The sequence below is a fragment of the Rhamphochromis sp. 'chilingali' genome (genome assembly GCF_963969265.1).
Source record: "Rhamphochromis sp. 'chilingali' genome assembly, chromosome: 13".
NCBI classification, from domain to species: domain Eukaryota; kingdom Metazoa; phylum Chordata; class Actinopteri; order Cichliformes; family Cichlidae; genus Rhamphochromis; species Rhamphochromis sp. 'chilingali'.
The window spans coordinates 33,285,233-33,301,480 of NC_137940.1; the positions used below are offsets into that span (position 1 = coordinate 33,285,233).

Sequence of the window (16,248 nt, forward strand, 5' to 3'; positions counted from 1 at the left end):
GTTGTTTTTCATTGTCATATATGTGTGTCTGCGTTAAGTAAGCCGTGGCTTTTGCGCCCTCTCACGGTGCAGCCGATCACTGTTTCTAAAGCCACCAGATAAAGCTCATCACACAGAGACACCGAAACTTATCCAGCAGCATTTTAAAGCAAACCTGAAGCCGATAGACTCAGAAAATTAACATTTAGAGCTAACAAGATTATTATTTTTAAACAAACAGTCAAACTAACTAGAAAAGAAACAAAAACCAACCACAACGACATACAGAGGGAATCGTTCCTTCCTCATACCTGTAGTTACTTTGTTTTTTACTTGCTAAGCTGCCTACTGATTTATAATCACATTTGTATTCACTGGGCTCTTTTATTTTAATTCTCCTGTTTATTCTATTTATGGATTTTTCTAGCTATTAACCCATAGCCCATTTGGGCTTTAAAATATGGACTACTGGACCCTTTATGTTATAATTTTCAGTTAAAAACAAATATTGAACTTTTAAAAAATTCGATTTGTACAGTTCAGGCATCAAAAGTGTTTCAGTCGTGGATCCTTGGTGCATCTCACCAATACCCGAAGTAGACAATTTAATAAATGATAGCATACTTCATTACTAAATACTTATTCAGTTTCCGATAAAACGTAATTTATATCAATTTAAGAAAATTTTGAAATCTAACTTTTCAAGAGTCGCACGTTTTCGTCAGTAATTTCTGTATTTATTTTAAAATCTTTGCTCAAATACAATCTTTTATATAATAATTCAAGCTATTACAAAGGCAATAGTGGTAGTATTAGTGTTTTCTCAGAAAAAAAAACAGATGGCATGTAATGGACTGAAAGTCAAGGATAAACGTAGTTTTTAAAAATAAAGGAACCTTTCATTTGTCCTCTTCTGGTAAATTGGGTAACATGGTTGCATTAGTTACAATGACACATTCAATCTAATCAGAAAAGTCAAGAAAAATGCAAAAATGTCAAAGAGAAGTGACCTTTGGTCTACCCATGATGTTCATGCCACTTCCTCTTTGCCATGCCGGCTCACTGTTTTATCTCTTCCCCTTCCAGGCTACATAAGTTCCGGTCACAGGGTGGGACATAACTTGCAGTTCATAATTACTGATCTTTAAAATATGTTGATCTTAAAGAAATCAGCAAAATAATTATAAGTGTAAACAAAATATTGAAACAATTATATATGAAAAGTAATTTGGTTATCAAGAAGTTGGGCCAAAAGACAAATGTCCTTTTTTGAGGTGCTGAAATAATATTTTGGAACCACTTTTTCAACAACTGGGTCTGCATTTTGTCTCAGGTGCACACAACAAATGTATGTTTAGTATTTTGTGCATGGACTATTTTCAAATTCATGGCTGGAAAAGAAAATGTCCCATAATTGTAGAATAGCTCTTAAGCTGTTTTGGGGCAAGTGCCTCATGTTTAGGCGTTAGCCCACAGAGCTACATGCCCACCACTCACATGTAGGGGTCCAGTGCGGTACACAGAGGCACTGGTGCACATATTAAAACTGTGAATACACTGGCTGCACAAAATGTTTTATTTGTCCTGTACAAATCTATTCTGAATTTCTTGAATCATAACTTTGACATTATCATTAATACTAAAGACTTATTTTAACCAAGTCAAACTAAACCAAACCAAGCAAACTCACTGAAGCGGAAAACAAACATTAAAAATAAAAATAAAAACAAAACTATAACAACCAATGCACAGCTCAGAAGAAGGGCATCACATATTTTATTTATTAGATTATAAAACCCAAAGATGTTGTAAATACATACAATTTATGAAGAGAATTTCAGTGTAACCGACATGTAAAGTGGTTAAAATGGCAGTGAGTCAATCAAACCTTTCCTGATTGAAGACATTGTGCAAATAAAATAAACTCAAGCAAAGATAATCTTGAAAATAATGGACATTAAAAAACATTAGAAATAAAATTCGAAGTACTTATTATAACGGAGGGGTGAGGTGGGGGCACTCATAAAAAGCCAGGCTATTGCCGGGTTGCCAAGGTAATGTATCTATGAAGCGCCTTGAGGCGACTTTTGTTGTGATTTGGGGCTATATAAATAAAATTGAATTAAATTGAATTGAATTGAATAGAAGTGCTTCCCTGTACTTCTTAAGTACAATCTAAAATCACAGCTACATTATAAATTATTTTTATCTATTGTCTTCAACTATCAAAGCAACAGTGTTGCTGAAAACAACAAAGACTGTCAACTACAGTTTACTTTGAATGTCCTACAGAAACTTTCTTAGAAAGAAAAGATGGTCACTGCTTAGAACAACTGAAAGAGGGTAACACATACTCATATTTTACTGGTAACGATGTGGAAGTGAGTCAATGTGCTGTTCGCTGTACATTAAACGTGAAGATTTCAACAGCGTGTTAGTCACACCTGAACTTGGGAAACCTCTCAGTCGAGAAGCAGCACTCTGTATTGAGCTCAAAGCACTCCTTCCACCCCTGAGAACGATGTTAACATGTTAAAAAAATCACTGTGGAATCACTTCATTTTTAATACTTTTGTCTCAGTTCTACACCCTGAAGGCTCTGTTCAGGCTGGATGGGATGCTATGGTGATATATTCAGCTTGTGTACTGGAAGCCTGAAATTATGTGGAACGATACTCCATCAGTTAATTCGATCTATACTGTAATATCACTACAGGGCAGTAAACAGGCTATAGGGCAGTGTTGTCATCCCAGGACGGTTTCTTTGAGGATCTGAACTAATATCCACCGCCTGCGAGGTCCAGCAGTGACCCGGCGGCCTCCTGGGCCTCGGCATCAAGCTGCAGGATCTCCACAGTCTCCAGGTCGAGCTCAGTGTCGTCCGGCAGCACAAGGTACTGGTACTGCTGAGACTCGTAATAGTGCAGCTCGATGTAGCCGCTGTCAGACAGGGGGTCCTTCTCCATGTCTTCGCACACCTCCTCCTGCTGGTATTCCACAGACTCCATGGTGACGAGCTCCTCGTGATCCGGGGTCAGAAGGCACAGCGGGTTTTCGGCTAAAATCGGACTGTCGGCGGTAGACAGGAGGAGGGAGTGAGAAAGAGGATCTGCATGAGAAAGACAACGTTAACATTAATAACCCATCGTCCTGCAGCTTGGCCGAACAACCACTTGCGGGATTCTTTAGCGAGGACGTGGGCCCGTATGGCAAAGAGGCTCGGAAATAAAACGGAGGGGTGGGGTGGGGGCACTCATAAAAAGCCAGGCTATTGCTGGGTTGCCAAGGTAATGGAAGGCAGTTTCCATGAGAACAGAACACAAACACAGGAACAATGATGCATGCTGGGAAAGCTGCAAAGCTACAGACAAGCTGCAGGTGATAAAAGTGTCACACAGGGCTGTTACTCTGCAGATAAAACGACTGAAACAATTTCATACCGGGTCCAGTATGTAGGTCCTGACCTGATATTTCCATCGAATCACACGCAGCAGGCATCTTGTAGCTTTCTCCCTCCAACCTGCGCACAACACACATCACAGCAAGAGAGCCATTAAAATGTAAAATTATTTAGAAACACTCCTCCACTAGACGCATATTAGATTTTACTGATGTGGTGGTTAAGGAGAGAAATATACTGTGTTAAAAGAAAAATAGCATGTACGACGACAGCTGTAGATGATATTTCATCTTACTTCTGCAATATATCAGTTAATATGTTTGCCAATTTTTAAAAAAAAGGCAAAAGATAGTGAAGGAATACCCAAATATTTAGTTTAATAAAGTCAGCGTTTTGCATCACCTTCAGTTCCAGTCAGAGGAGACTCCAGTGCAATGATTCATTTACAGGTGCAAAAAGACTGCATCAGCAATGACATGGAGACCAGAGGAGTTGAGAAAGGTTTAACCTGGGACCATTGTCACTCGAAGTCACTGAATGTCATGACTTCTCTGAAAACCACATTGCTGCGAGTCACTTCCTGTGTGGAAGCCCCTTAATGTTTCACCAGCACCGTGTTAAAAACTCATTAGAAAGGCAGCAAATCCTTAAGAGAGGTCGATGCCTGTAAATGTTTGCATATTTTTCTTTTTAAAATTAAAGATCCTTTACACATCAACTACCGTATCATGCAAAAATATTGAGCCACCCTCAAATTGTTATTTTGCTTCCATGTAGCCGAATTTACTTTAATTTTTAAAATTAGTCTTGTCCAATAGTTCTCGCAGCTCTCTGAACGTCTTTCAAAGTTTTTCTTTGGACACTGGCTGCCTTTTCAGTCACTCACACTCCAGGTTTTGTACCTGACCATTTTCAGAAGAATTTTTACGTTGACCTATGAATCATTCAAGCCTTAAAAAGTACCCATATTTCCATGTATGTCTGCACATATTTCAATATATCTCTGTCTGTATTTCCCCATTTTCAGAGTAAAATATAAAGAAAAGAAATGTGACTCATTTCTTGTTGAACACTTTGGATTTTCTGGCCGTTCCTCAGTATGGGGCACTAAAGCTAATTTTTACAAATCCATATTGCAGATACTCACAGTGCAGGCTTGTGTAACAGGTTGCTGTTATTGCTGTGATAACTGTGGGTCTTCCTGAGCACTTCTAGGAGCGCTGGCCGGTACTCTGGACACACACACCACAGTGATCCCTTCCCCACTGACTGCAACAAAGAAACAAATCCATGTAACAGATGTTAGTCTTCAAAAACCCTGCACGAGTCATTTTTGGGAGTTGTAACCAATGTTTTGAATTCAGACCATCTGGATTCAATGAAGAGTTCACTTAGATCAATGAGTTTGGTGCTGCTCTGTTATTTAAGCACTCACCTGGCTCTTGTCCCTCTGAATGCGTCTGAAGCTCTTGCTCAGAGACAGATTGTGTCTGACAGAGTTCCTCCAGCCACCCGTTGCCGTCCTGTAGTAGGGGAAATTGTTCACAATCCATTCGTAGATGTCCTTCACTGGAAGCCTCTTTTGTGGCGAATCTTCTATTGCCATGAAAATCAGACTGCTAAAGGAGTACGGCGGCTTGGACGAAGCAGCGGGAAGAAGCTGGGAAGCCACGGAGGGCTCCTGCTGAGGCAGCAGTGTCATTTTGGTGAGGGGCTGCAGTGGCAGCAGATCCCCTCTTTGATGAAGCCAGTTGAGACAGGTGAGGTCATCTTGGTCAGCTAGGCTTTGTCCTTCGAGGCAATGAGACACTGTAAAGTGTGAAAGAGGGGAGCAGGAGTGAACAGACTCTGCTGTTGCTGGGGAAAATGAGGCTGGGGATGGCGGGAAAGAGATAGGCGAAAGTGGCAGTGAAATGCGACCATTTGAGGAGGTATGCTGGGGTGAGGAGGACAACGGCAGAGGCCCTCTGATAGTGGCGGGAGAGGGGCACGAGAGTGGCAGTGTATGAGAGCTGTTTTCCATCTCACTCTCAGGGCGAAGCTTCCAGGGTCATGCAGCTGAAAGATGAGGTTGAAATGAATCAGAGAGAGGAGAGATGAAGTCATCAAGATACAAATTGCTTCCAGGACAGGCAGGAACAGCAAGGACTGTACCTGTATTTATGAGTTGTTGTTTATTCTTTTCAGGTATAATATACCTGACTTTAACTGCTACCTCTTCATAGATGAAAATAAAAGCCAAACATACTAGATCACCACACACACAAACAAAAATATTGAAAATGCTGGAAAATAAGAGCTCCATAGCAGGTAAATGTTTGCCACCCGTTCCCCTCTGATGAGCATCCACTAAACGTCCAAAGTCCACTCCTACTGCTCCAGTTTAATAAAGGCAAACGAAGTCAGAGAACAAGTGCAGGTCCCAGAGAAAGTTACTGCTCATCGTAATCTACTGACCATGACCAGGATTATTAAACATTTAAAAAAACAAAACAAAACGAAGGCCAATAATACACGTATAGCATGTCTAATCTACTCTTATAAGGCTCCGGAGGTTTCTGTGTGAAGCCACATGGTTCTACAAAGCAGTTCAGCGGGGAAATGGCGGAACAATATAAAGTTTCATTTAGCTATTGTAGAAAGCCGCCTTTCCCCCCTCACAGGTGACCCGCTCGGCGCTGTTAGCTAGTCTTTCAAACGTATAATATAAACTGGTTACTCACCAAATCACCAAAGCAGGGACTATGGTGGGAATTGCCTCCTCTTAAATGTCGATGTCGTTAAAAAAAAAGTTAAAGGTGAAATCCTGATGTTCAGAAGTAGACTTTCATTCGGACACCTTTCACTCCGCTCTCTGTGGCGGTTCGTGGTTTCCATGGACACCATAAGGACGCTGTGCAGGGTGCGCGTATCCGGGCGCGTTCCCACAACATTTGGTCTGCTTGACACCAGCCACAGGCGGCAGACAAGGGATATTAAACATACGGTCCTGGGGCTAGAAACGGCTCGCCAAAGTGTTCAGTCCGGCCCACAGGATGGCTTTGAAACACGTGAAAATTACAGAGCAGAAGGACATACATTTTAAACTCCTGACTGTATTTTGCGGCTACAGATGAGTCATATAATAAGAGTCTGAACATCAGGAGCCAAGAGTCTGAAAAGTGGTTGTTTTACAGGTCTCTTACTGACAAAACCATCCCTTATAGCCTACCATACTACACCAATATATAACACATTAAACAGGAAATCCATCCATCCATTCGCTTCCGCTTATCAGGGTCCCAGGGGGCGCTAGAGCCCATCCCAGCTGTCTTAGGGTGAGAGGCGGGGTACACTGGTTCTTTTTTATTATTCATTTTAGAAATCATTCTAGCTTTATGTTTTATTGACTGGTATTTTTCATTTTTCATAGTTAATAATTACAAACTCAATAAGATTGTAAACACGGGCTGTAAGATTGGATGTTAGCAACTTTGGGAGTCATGAGTACTGAAAAACAGATGAGACATCCTCAGAGATCCATCACAGCCTGTTCATGGTGGATTCACTTTACTACCATTAGCATGGAAGTACACGGTCCAACCTCTGCCAACATCTTGTGGCCAGGGGACTTGTAGTATAACTGTAAAACAAATCCAGGTGAGAGTATATGATGTAGTGTGATATGGGTGTCACTTACACATCGTCGTTTGCTTTTTGGTGATGTTACAGCAGAACTTTCTTGCCATTTATGTCTTTATTGTTGGTAACTGTGAGGTCTCTACTGTTGTGATTACATTTGATAAAAGGCACAAATGGAATTTCCAAAAGGACAAATAAATCTGAATCTAATGCCAACAATTACATTATATTACACTACTTGTCTCCATGTTCTGCACGGGCAGAATAACAGTGCTCTGGAATTTTAACATACTGAGGATATCTCAGGAATTTGTGGTTCAAACAACATTAGTTAGGTTTACTGTTATATAACATGCTAAATCTTGTGTAATTATTCATTTATGCATTAATGTCTTAGCAGCAATTTTCCAAATGCAGGTTTGGATGTTTTGAATCTGCAAATGTCAACCAAACACCCGGTTTAAGGTAAAACTAACTGCTGTACGGTTCAATTAGCACTAAATGGAAAGAGAAGGCAATTTCCTTCAGCTGCACACTTCTTTACTGAGTGGACGCCACCGCAGCTGATACAAAATACTTGAGTACAATTCAAGTAACACCATTATAGTCAAGTGCATAATTGAGTTAATGAAGGTTAATTTAACCTCTAGTAAAATTAATGAATTCTAAATGTAGGCTATTACACCTTACATTGCCATTTATACTGTTAAGACCTGAAGCAAAAAGCAAAAAGAAGCAGTCTGAATTCAGTACACAAAGCTAAATATATTTATTTTTTCTAGAAAAATCCAAACATTGTCGTGCTTTGTCAAATGTAGATAAATAAAATAGAGGATTCAGAAGAAAGGGAGATAATGCAGCAGCATTACCGTTGAAACAAAATATGTTACTGGAATCATGTGTGCAACGTCAATACTGAAAAGCATGTTGCGAGCCTTCATACAAAAGTAGATCTGAACCATATCGGTTCTGATCAAGCAAATCTCTCAGTGAAAGCCCTTTTGTTCAAGGTTAGGTGGCAAAAAATAAGCGTCTGTCAGAGTTCTGTACAGTTACGGTGGATGAGACAATTTCCGTTTCACACTTTCTTGTTAAATCAACAACAAGCTCAGTGCACGCTGCACTCAACACCATCTATGTATGCTTTGAGTTTAATGACAAAAGAGCGTATAAAGGCAGGTATACAAACACTCACAACCACATTTTTTTTGGGGTCCACTACTCCTGGACTATAGGCTATTGAACACCTCACAGTCACCTGACCAAGTGAGAGGTTAACCAGTAAATAATGATTGGTTGAAAGAGCGCAGATGCAACAGTGATATAAAGACGGAGCTGAGGTTTGGCATTCGATCCCATTCCCATAGAGTCCGAGGACAGCGAGGGGAGGATCTTCATTTTCAGAGAGCGAACCTGTGGAAGAAGGAAAATCTTTAGAAGTACATAGATTGAAAGCAGATTCAGTCTGTGTCTAACAGCACGTCAAAGACAATACTTACCAATGTGTGATAGCAGCTTTAACCTTTATGCAAACTGATAGTATCTTTAATGAGTTTCTGCTGACTAATTCTCTGCATCAGCTGTTCCCATACTTTAAGTCTTTGCTACTACTATTACTCATTCAACTTTTGACATGAGTAGGGAATGACATGCAGCAAAAGGTCCCGGATTAGACTTGAAGGCGGCCTGCTGTATTGAGCCTTGCAGCAGTCACCTGCTCAACTCAATAAGGCTAAACTGGCACCAGCTATTATTAATTCAAATATCAATACAGACCCAGAGCTTTAAAATCAGTGTGCCACTAAAGTAAACACCCCATCACATGATAAACTGGAAAAACAACAAATATCTGAAAAATGTATGGATGTGTACGCATTCTGCATGAATGTAAATGTTGGTTACTAATCTGCTTTTTCTTGCCTTTTTTGGGTATTGTTTCTTTTTTTCCATTAATTGTAGTTTTAGTGAGTTAAATGATAAAAACATAACTTTGAAAATATTTTTTAAAAGGGGCATGATTCGTTACCATTTATCATTCTCTTTTTAAAAGTGTGAGAAAAAGAAGCTACTCCTTCTACATAGCTGGTTTCTTATTCACAGCGGTCACCATAGCGGGTAAGCACTGCATGTTTAATTTGGCAGTTTTTATGCCGGATGCCCTTCCTGATGCAACCCACTGGGATTTTTGTCTCCTCCTGGGATTGAACCGGGGCTCTTCTGCTTGTTAGGCAGTCCGCCTGGAATTTTATTCAGCCCACTGCACGGCTTTGCAAAAAGAGAAAACGGCAGGGGAGCGCACAAAATTTGAACTTTGTACTGTCTTTTGTGCCTAAGTATCGGTGAAGTAAGAGACAATTAAATAACACAGGAAAAAGGAACAAGAAATAAAATAAGGGCATTTTTTTTCTTTAAAAAAAAAAAAAGATTATCAGACAATAGATGTAGCAGTGTGACTCACTTTACAGTCTGGGCCAGGAAATCAATTAAACACAACTCATTTAGACTGACGAAATGTAAATACTCCAGTGCATCAAACTTATAAACTTTAGATTTGAAGAATGCCGTCAATACAGACTGAAAATACTCACAATGAAGAACATGAGCGCAAAGGAGGACCAGGCAAGCGCCACAAAATAGCCATCACTGCCAAACAGCAAGCCACACAACACTGTGAAGATCATCCTGGACGAAGACATAAACAGACACATTCCCTCAGTAAATTCAGCATGATTTATTTAAAAACAATACATGACTGGAAGAAGCTTTCGCAAATAATTTCTAAATAATAAAGAATCATTTTGCAAATATATGTGCATCTGTGATTTATTTACCCAACATATTTGTATCCACTGTAGGCGATGAGATCAAAGGTGGAGAGGTCGGTGTGTACTGTCAGCAGATATAAACTCAGCAACATCACCAAGACCTCGATGATGACCCACACGAGGGCAGTGCTGGCACACAGGCCGAGGACCTCTGGACTGAACCTGCACACAAAGTCAACATTTGGCTTATCTCACATACACCGATTCTCTGTGAGTCATAAAACAAATGAGTGGAAGAAAGATTAGTCACCTTTTTTGAATGCCAAGAGCCATTCCAGCAAGTAAAATGTAGGTGATAAAAGCCATCGCTAAAAGATTTGAATAACAAAAAAACAAACACTTAATATGTTACACAAACATCCCAAAACATTATGCCTGGAATGATTTTGTGTGTACATGAAACTGACTTGGTATGTAAAGGTCTGATGCATTCACATCCTGTCTTGGAGTCAGTGGAGTGTCGCGATGATAACGAACTTCCCAATCCTGCCAAGAAACACAAATACAAAACACAAATACGACATGAATCACCCCCAGAGAAGAAAAAAAATTTAGGTCCAAGTCAGCTTGTTTTAATTACAAGGAAAGCAGAGCACTGCAGCTTTTTAAAATTGACAATCGAGCAGTAGTAGGCCAGTTTTAGCTCAGCATTTGCAGCAGCAGGATGATGTCCAAAGTGAACTTTAATCCACTGTTAACCACAGACATTAAAAAGTAGAGACAATACACTCAAAGACTCCTGAATGGAAATTTTTATGGGAATGCCTTAACCTCAAAAGCCAAATCTTTTGGTTTATAACAGCCAAATTGAGACACCTTTGTGTTGTTGCAGTGAAACACCTCCCCAAAAGGTTCTAACTGTGCAAGAGACTTCTATTCTTTATCATAGTAAAGACTTCTAATCTACTGATTTATGCACATGAATAGCGTTTTCCCACCCTTGCATTTGTGCTCTTAAATACCTTTTTCATCTGTCCAGTTTCAACATTATGCACTCCACACTGTATATAAATGCCACTTGTTTTGCACATATTCAACTCTGTATATTTTATATATTTTATTATTATTATTATTATTATTATTTTATTTTTTTACTATTTAATTTGTAAAAATGTGTATACACACACACACACACACACACGTAGGAAAATATTTAGTATACACATCCAGAAATGCATACACTATTATATATTGTACATATATTTATTAGTTTCAGGTTGGCCATTCTTGTATTTTGCTCGTTTGTGTTGTTGTGTTTGCACATCTCTGTTGCTTGTGGGGCTCGCACACAAGAATTTCACTCGCATGTGCTGTGCCAGTGTGCCTGCACATGTGATGTGACAATAAAAAGTGATTTGATTTGATTTGATTTGACATGTACTGACTCCTGCCCATATTTGCATTGGATGGACTGATGGAGTGCATCATTTTGCCTCTCTAAACAAAAAGTTCATTTCCAGCAATAGACATGATGGCATTTTATGTTTCCTTAGGATTATTTTTAGCACATTCTTAATTCAAAATGACGATTTATGTTTAGGATTATAAACGATTCAATTAGGTTTGTTCATGGACAACAACTTGGTTAGGTTCATAAAAAGCTCTGGGTTCAAATACAGTGGTTGCCATATCTTTTAAAACTTTTTGTGGTTGTCAGGGTGACACATAAAAGCTGATATACGTATTGAAGACACAAGCTTCTTACCAAAATATAGCAATTTCAATTCATGTTGACCATTGTGAAAAACAAACAGATGTGTGTCTGTGAACACAAACAAATGGAATTGCCAGTCTGTGTACATATGTTTTTAGAGGGTACTCTATATGGAATAACCTGAAAATGAGCTACAGTTCTTGTGTCTCGGGTGTTGGATGTTTGTGAGACTCAAAGCAGTGGTGTCCCATTTTGTCCCTATTGTTGATTTTGAGCAGCTTATAATCACTACATAGCAGTTAACTGTAAATACAATGTGATCCTGGTCTTTTAAGGAACATCTGCATCCTGCATAGGCTGCATATTATCAAGGCACATATTGTTTGGAGTGGTGTCACATTTACAATCTGAGTAAGTTACACTGTGCAGGAACTGAATGAGCTCAGTGTGTCTTTATACCCAAACAAGTAGTCAGAGCATAATAATGTTCAAAAATGAAGCTGCAGAAGTGATAAAGTGTCTGATGTGTGTTTCAAAACATATCAGAGAAAATTATCATGCAGTCTTAAGTTTGATAAATGTCATGTAGTCTCCCTTATGTTGACTCTGAGAAGGCTCAGAGCTTACCTGATGTGTATAAGGGAACATGAGGATCATAAGTTTCTTCAGTACATATCTGGTGTCGACAGCAAAGAAGTATTTCAGCTTGTTCACAGACATGAATCTGCTGATCTGAAAGCCAGAGGAAATGCAAATATTAACAAAAACAGACATGAAAGGCTGCCAAAACTAATAAATACAGTGGAGTCATAATCATTTTTACAAGAGGTTGTTCCTTTTCTCAGCATTATGCATCATTCTGGCATGTTGTGCATTAAAGCTGCCAAACCAGTAAAACAACATCTTCATTATTGATATGCTGCATGTTTTTAAATTGCTCTTTCCCCCCAAATTGTTAAGACAATCATCAACTCTTATTTAATATTAAAAAGCAGAGCAGAAAATAGTGTAGTTGATGGAAAACATGTCATTTAAAATGGCAACCCCAACACATTACAGTTTCAACCGTGAAATGGCTTTGGATATGACTAACACCAGAATGTTTCAGAGTACAGGAGAGTAGCTGGAAAGCAGGACACATTACCCCTGTGTCAACAAAAATAACTCATCTCTGTGCTCGTGTGGGTTGGTGGGAAATACATTATGAACTTATGAACAACAGCAGGGACACTTTAGGGAACAAATAAACAAAACAGAACAAAAATAACCATCTACACAGGAGAGTGCATTAGTTCTGTCCCTGCTGAAAACAAAAGTGCTGTATTTAAGATACTCTAGTCCTACTTAGAACCAATATCCTAAAAGATCCCAGACGTTGGGAGGTTACTGTGTTATAGATGCCAAAACACTGAACACAACCTATACCAGAAGAGCTTAAATAAAGTACAGTAATTGAATAAAATTAAATAAAATATGGCAAAACAAATAACTCAGCAGAGGTACAAAAGACAGAAGATCAAATTAATAAATAGCAAAAAAATAAAAACTACAGAGAAAAATGTGTGGCAGCTTTAAAGCTGGACCATTTACCAGTCCAGATCTTGATCTTAATTACGAGTCCCTTGGTTAGCACCCTATCTTCCATTCAGTCACATTTGGTGCTACGTATCAAGTCTCAAACGGCCCCAAATAGGAGACTCACCTCTTTGTTTACCATATCCTTCCCCTGGTTGGCTAAGGAGGAGCCGTACATCATCGCAGCATTGGCCATAGGGTCAGCAAAGAGGTTGTTCATCCCACCACCTCCTTGCATGTCATTTGAGGGTCCTCCCATATTGTACCCAGAAGTGTAATACCCCTGACTGTTCATTGCAGGAGCTGCTGAGCTAGTGTCTTCAAACAGGACGGAGTCACCTGCGGTGGGGGCTGCACGAGCTCTCGGCTTAGCTGTGGAAAAATGGACACAGGAGGGTAAACGGAGAGTATGACAACATTAATATTTAACTGACTGAAACATTCAGGCATGCCACTTATTAACCACTGACAGTGAAATCCACTATAATATGTTAATGAGATCACAATTTAGTACTTCTCAAAGCAAGAGAGGCATTTTAGTGGAGGGCAAGATAACACGTGATTAAATAATAAGAAAAGATATCCTTTCCTCATTTAAAAAAAGAGGATTGTTTTACAACAGCCAAAACATTAAAACACAACCTATAAGAAAATAGCTTAAAATAAGAAGGGCTTAATAAAATAAAAAGTGGCAAAAAACAGCCCAATAAGATAAAAATTAGAGTCAAATTTAATAGAAAGAATGGAAATGAAATACAGTAAAAGAGTATCTAAATATAACAAGGAGCTTAATAAGCGAAAATCTATAAAAAAAAAATACAAGTGCCTGTTTAAAATATTAATATTAATTTCCCAGTGACCCTCAAAGTCCTCCAATATTTACAGCTAGTTAGTAGTAAAGTACACAAGAGGAATTGGGAACATCTTTTCCCTAAGCAACATTAAAGAACAAGCCAAAAGCACTTCTGGGCATGACACCTTTAGTTGTTTTTTTATTTTTTGCTTTGTGTTAAACTCCACTAGTATCCAACCTAGATCCACAACCTCATTAGACATTTTCACACAATACAAAAAATGTCCTTTCTGTATATTGTTAAGATCCTCTGCTCTTTTTCAGAAGGAAGTGTTTTTCTAAGTAGTAATTAACTTCCCACAACAAATGACGCACTTAGGCTGAGGCCCATTGACATGCCTGAAGCCTGACAGGTAGAGACAGGTAAGTCTTTCAGTAATTTTCAATGTCTTGAGTTGGTTTTGTGTGGTTATGCCCACACAACAAATTGATCCTTTTTGCTTTACCCGACATTTGACGTACACTAATAAACATAAATGTCCTTCATTACTTTTTCTGCAGCTCCAGTAATAATGATTTGTTGATGCAAATCTCCTGAGATACAGCAGGATTGCTTCAAGTCCCACCAGTGTTCCTCATCATTTTTCAATAGAAAATCCCACCTACAGCAATTTCCTGTTTTGGGTTTAATTTGCCTTGCATGATACTCTTACGTCAAAGCAATTATACCAGCCATTTTGTTAGGTACATCTGTTCAACTGCTCGTTAACTGAAATATTTAATCAGTTTATCAAGTAGCAGAAACTAAGAACATTTAGGCAGGTACACATGGTCAAGAAAACCTGTTAAAGTTCAAATTAGCAGAAGAATGAGGAAGAAGGGGGATTTAAGTGACTTTGACCATGTCATGGCTGTTTGTGTCAGTTGGGCTCATCTGGCTATTTCAGAAGCTGCTTATGTCTAGGGTTGACAAAGAATGGTCTGAAAAAAGGGTAAATATCCAGTTAGCAGCAATTGTCTGGGTGAAATTGCTTTGTTGATGTCAGACATGACTGGCCGAATGGCTTCATGCTGAAAGGAAGGCAACAGTAACTCAAAACACCACTTACCAAGATAAACAACCCTCCATCTATAGGTGCACAATAAGATGTGCTATTCTCATGGTAGTATCTGAATATAGTGTAAATAAAATGAACCATGGCTCCATCCTATATTGTATTAATGGTTCATGCTGGTGGTGATGATATTTTCTGAGTACACTTTGGGCTCCTTGGTGCCAACTCAACATTGTTTAAAGTAAGCATTGTTCCTGACCATAGCCATCTTTTTACAAACAGAGTGTCCTGGACGTGCACTCAACAAATCTGCACTAACTGTGTGGTGATATCATATCAACATGGAGAAAACTCTGTGAGGACCATTTCCAGCACCTTGTTTAATCTGTGCCACGCAGAATTGAGCCAGTTCAGCCAGCAAACTGCACTAGCAAAGCAGACCTAAAAAAACAGTGGCTGGTGAGTGTATACGGTAATCGTATGTAGCACTATGCGATCATATAACAGTTATAACCTACATCAAGACACGTAAGTGTACCAAATAAACTGGCATGTTTGATTACGTGACAGCAACCAGCTGAGTTTGGTGAACCCTGTGTGACCAGAAAAAAAACAGGAAGTGAGGATATTTGAGAAAATTTTGCAAATACAACAATACATGGTGATTCACTTACTTTCTCGGTACCCATGATGTGGCAAGTCCATTGTAACACTCGCTGACGTTAGCTTGAAATAAAGACAATGACACGTTAGCAACAGTTCTACTTACTTAGCATTAAATCTCTGTGCATTACGCTAACGTTAATGCTGACATTGGGTTAACACCCTAAATGTTACAAGGGACTAGCGTTTCTCTAACACCTGCTAGGTACGCTGCTAACACATACTTACTGTTGCTTCCACTTAATGTTAACCAGCTGCTACCTAGCCAAACTAGCTAAGTTAACATCATCCTCTTTTTAGCTCAAACTAGGCAGAACAAGGGAGCCGATATAAGAAGCTCTAGCAGTAGCGTTAAACATGTCCAAATAGTCTGTCTGGTCTGGGGAAAAATATATTGTTTCAATTTTTAAAGAAAATTGTGAGGATAAGAGCACTTACCTACACAGCTAACGTTGGTAGCTAGCTACGTGGCTATCAGAGACTGTAGATCCCACCCATCCACTGCGGTTGGTGGACCTCAGTGTGCCTGCGTGGCAGAAACGGTGTAAGTACAAGGCAGAGTACACAACACAGCACACAGTTCATAATAGGAGTAGTTGAGTGTTTCTTTTCCTTATGTTGAGTTACTTTCAGGAAGCAACAACTTAAAAATCGGAATAATGCAAAATAGCTAGCAAACGGAA

The 16,248-nt window shown here is 39.2% G+C and overlaps 2 protein-coding genes across 5 annotated transcripts; both read right to left on the reverse strand.

Moving 5' to 3' along the window:
• Positions 1–866: 866 nt before the first annotated feature.
• Positions 867–6,262, reverse strand: LOC308408637 (uncharacterized protein). Of its 3 annotated transcripts, none has more exons than XM_080900999.1 (5): positions 5,534–6,033; positions 4,815–5,437; positions 4,527–4,648; positions 3,420–3,499; positions 867–3,088 (listed from the first exon to the last, which is right to left on the reverse strand). In XM_080900999.1, the coding sequence occupies exons 2-5, from the start codon at positions 5,400–5,402 to the stop codon at positions 2,757–2,759; spliced, it is 1,122 nt and encodes a 373-aa protein (XP_080757125.1). In that variant the 5' UTR covers positions 5,403–5,437; positions 5,534–6,033; the 3' UTR covers positions 867–2,756. The 3 variants fall into 3 exon arrangements, with proteins under 3 accessions (XP_080757125.1, XP_080757126.1, XP_080757124.1); XM_080901000.1 differs by lacking the exon at positions 5,534–6,033 and adding an exon at positions 6,103–6,262 and having other exon boundaries at positions 868–3,088; positions 3,444–3,499; XM_080900998.1 differs by lacking the exon at positions 5,534–6,033 and adding an exon at positions 6,103–6,262 and having other exon boundaries at positions 868–3,088.
• Positions 6,263–7,745: 1,483 nt separating this feature from the next.
• yif1a (Yip1 interacting factor homolog A) lies at positions 7,746–16,208 on the reverse strand. Of its 2 annotated transcripts, none has more exons than XM_080900692.1 (9): positions 16,004–16,208; positions 15,577–15,628; positions 13,182–13,426; positions 12,107–12,211; positions 10,233–10,311; positions 10,076–10,133; positions 9,832–9,987; positions 9,589–9,682; positions 7,746–8,413 (listed from the first exon to the last, which is right to left on the reverse strand). In XM_080900692.1, exons 2-9 carry the CDS (start codon positions 15,605–15,607, stop codon positions 8,255–8,257), a joined length of 927 nt encoding a protein of 308 aa, XP_080756818.1. In that variant the 5' UTR covers positions 15,608–15,628; positions 16,004–16,208; the 3' UTR covers positions 7,746–8,254. The 2 variants fall into 2 exon arrangements, with proteins under 2 accessions (XP_080756818.1, XP_080756819.1); XM_080900693.1 differs by having other exon boundaries at positions 16,008–16,092.
• Positions 16,209–16,248: the final 40 nt, after the last annotated feature.

What these genes read in the sequence shown, in the direction of transcription:
- LOC308408637 (XM_080900999.1), bottom strand. Translation starts at nt 5,402, where the DNA reads ATGGAAAACAGCTCTCATACACTGCCACTCTCGTGCCCCTCTCCCGCC. An exon ending in TTCAGAGGGACAAGAGCCAG is followed by an intron (nt 4,649 to 4,814) that starts GTGAGTGCTTAA and finishes TCTTTGTTGCAG; the next exon opens with TCAGTGGGGAAGGGATCACT. An exon ending in CTGTTACACAAGCCTGCACT is followed by an intron (nt 3,500 to 4,526) that starts GTGAGTATCTGC and finishes TGTTGTGCGCAG; the next exon opens with GTTGGAGGGAGAAAGCTACA.
- yif1a (XM_080900692.1), bottom strand. Translation starts at nt 15,607, where the DNA reads ATGGACTTGCCACATCATGGGTACCGAGAAA. An exon ending in AGGATATGGTAAACAAAGAG is followed by an intron (nt 12,212 to 13,181) that starts GTGAGTCTCCTA and finishes TCTGGCTTTCAG; the next exon opens with ATCAGCAGATTCATGTCTGT. An exon ending in GCTCTTGGCATTCAAAAAAG is followed by an intron (nt 9,988 to 10,075) that starts GTGACTAATCTT and finishes CTTTGTGTGCAG; the next exon opens with GTTCAGTCCAGAGGTCCTCG.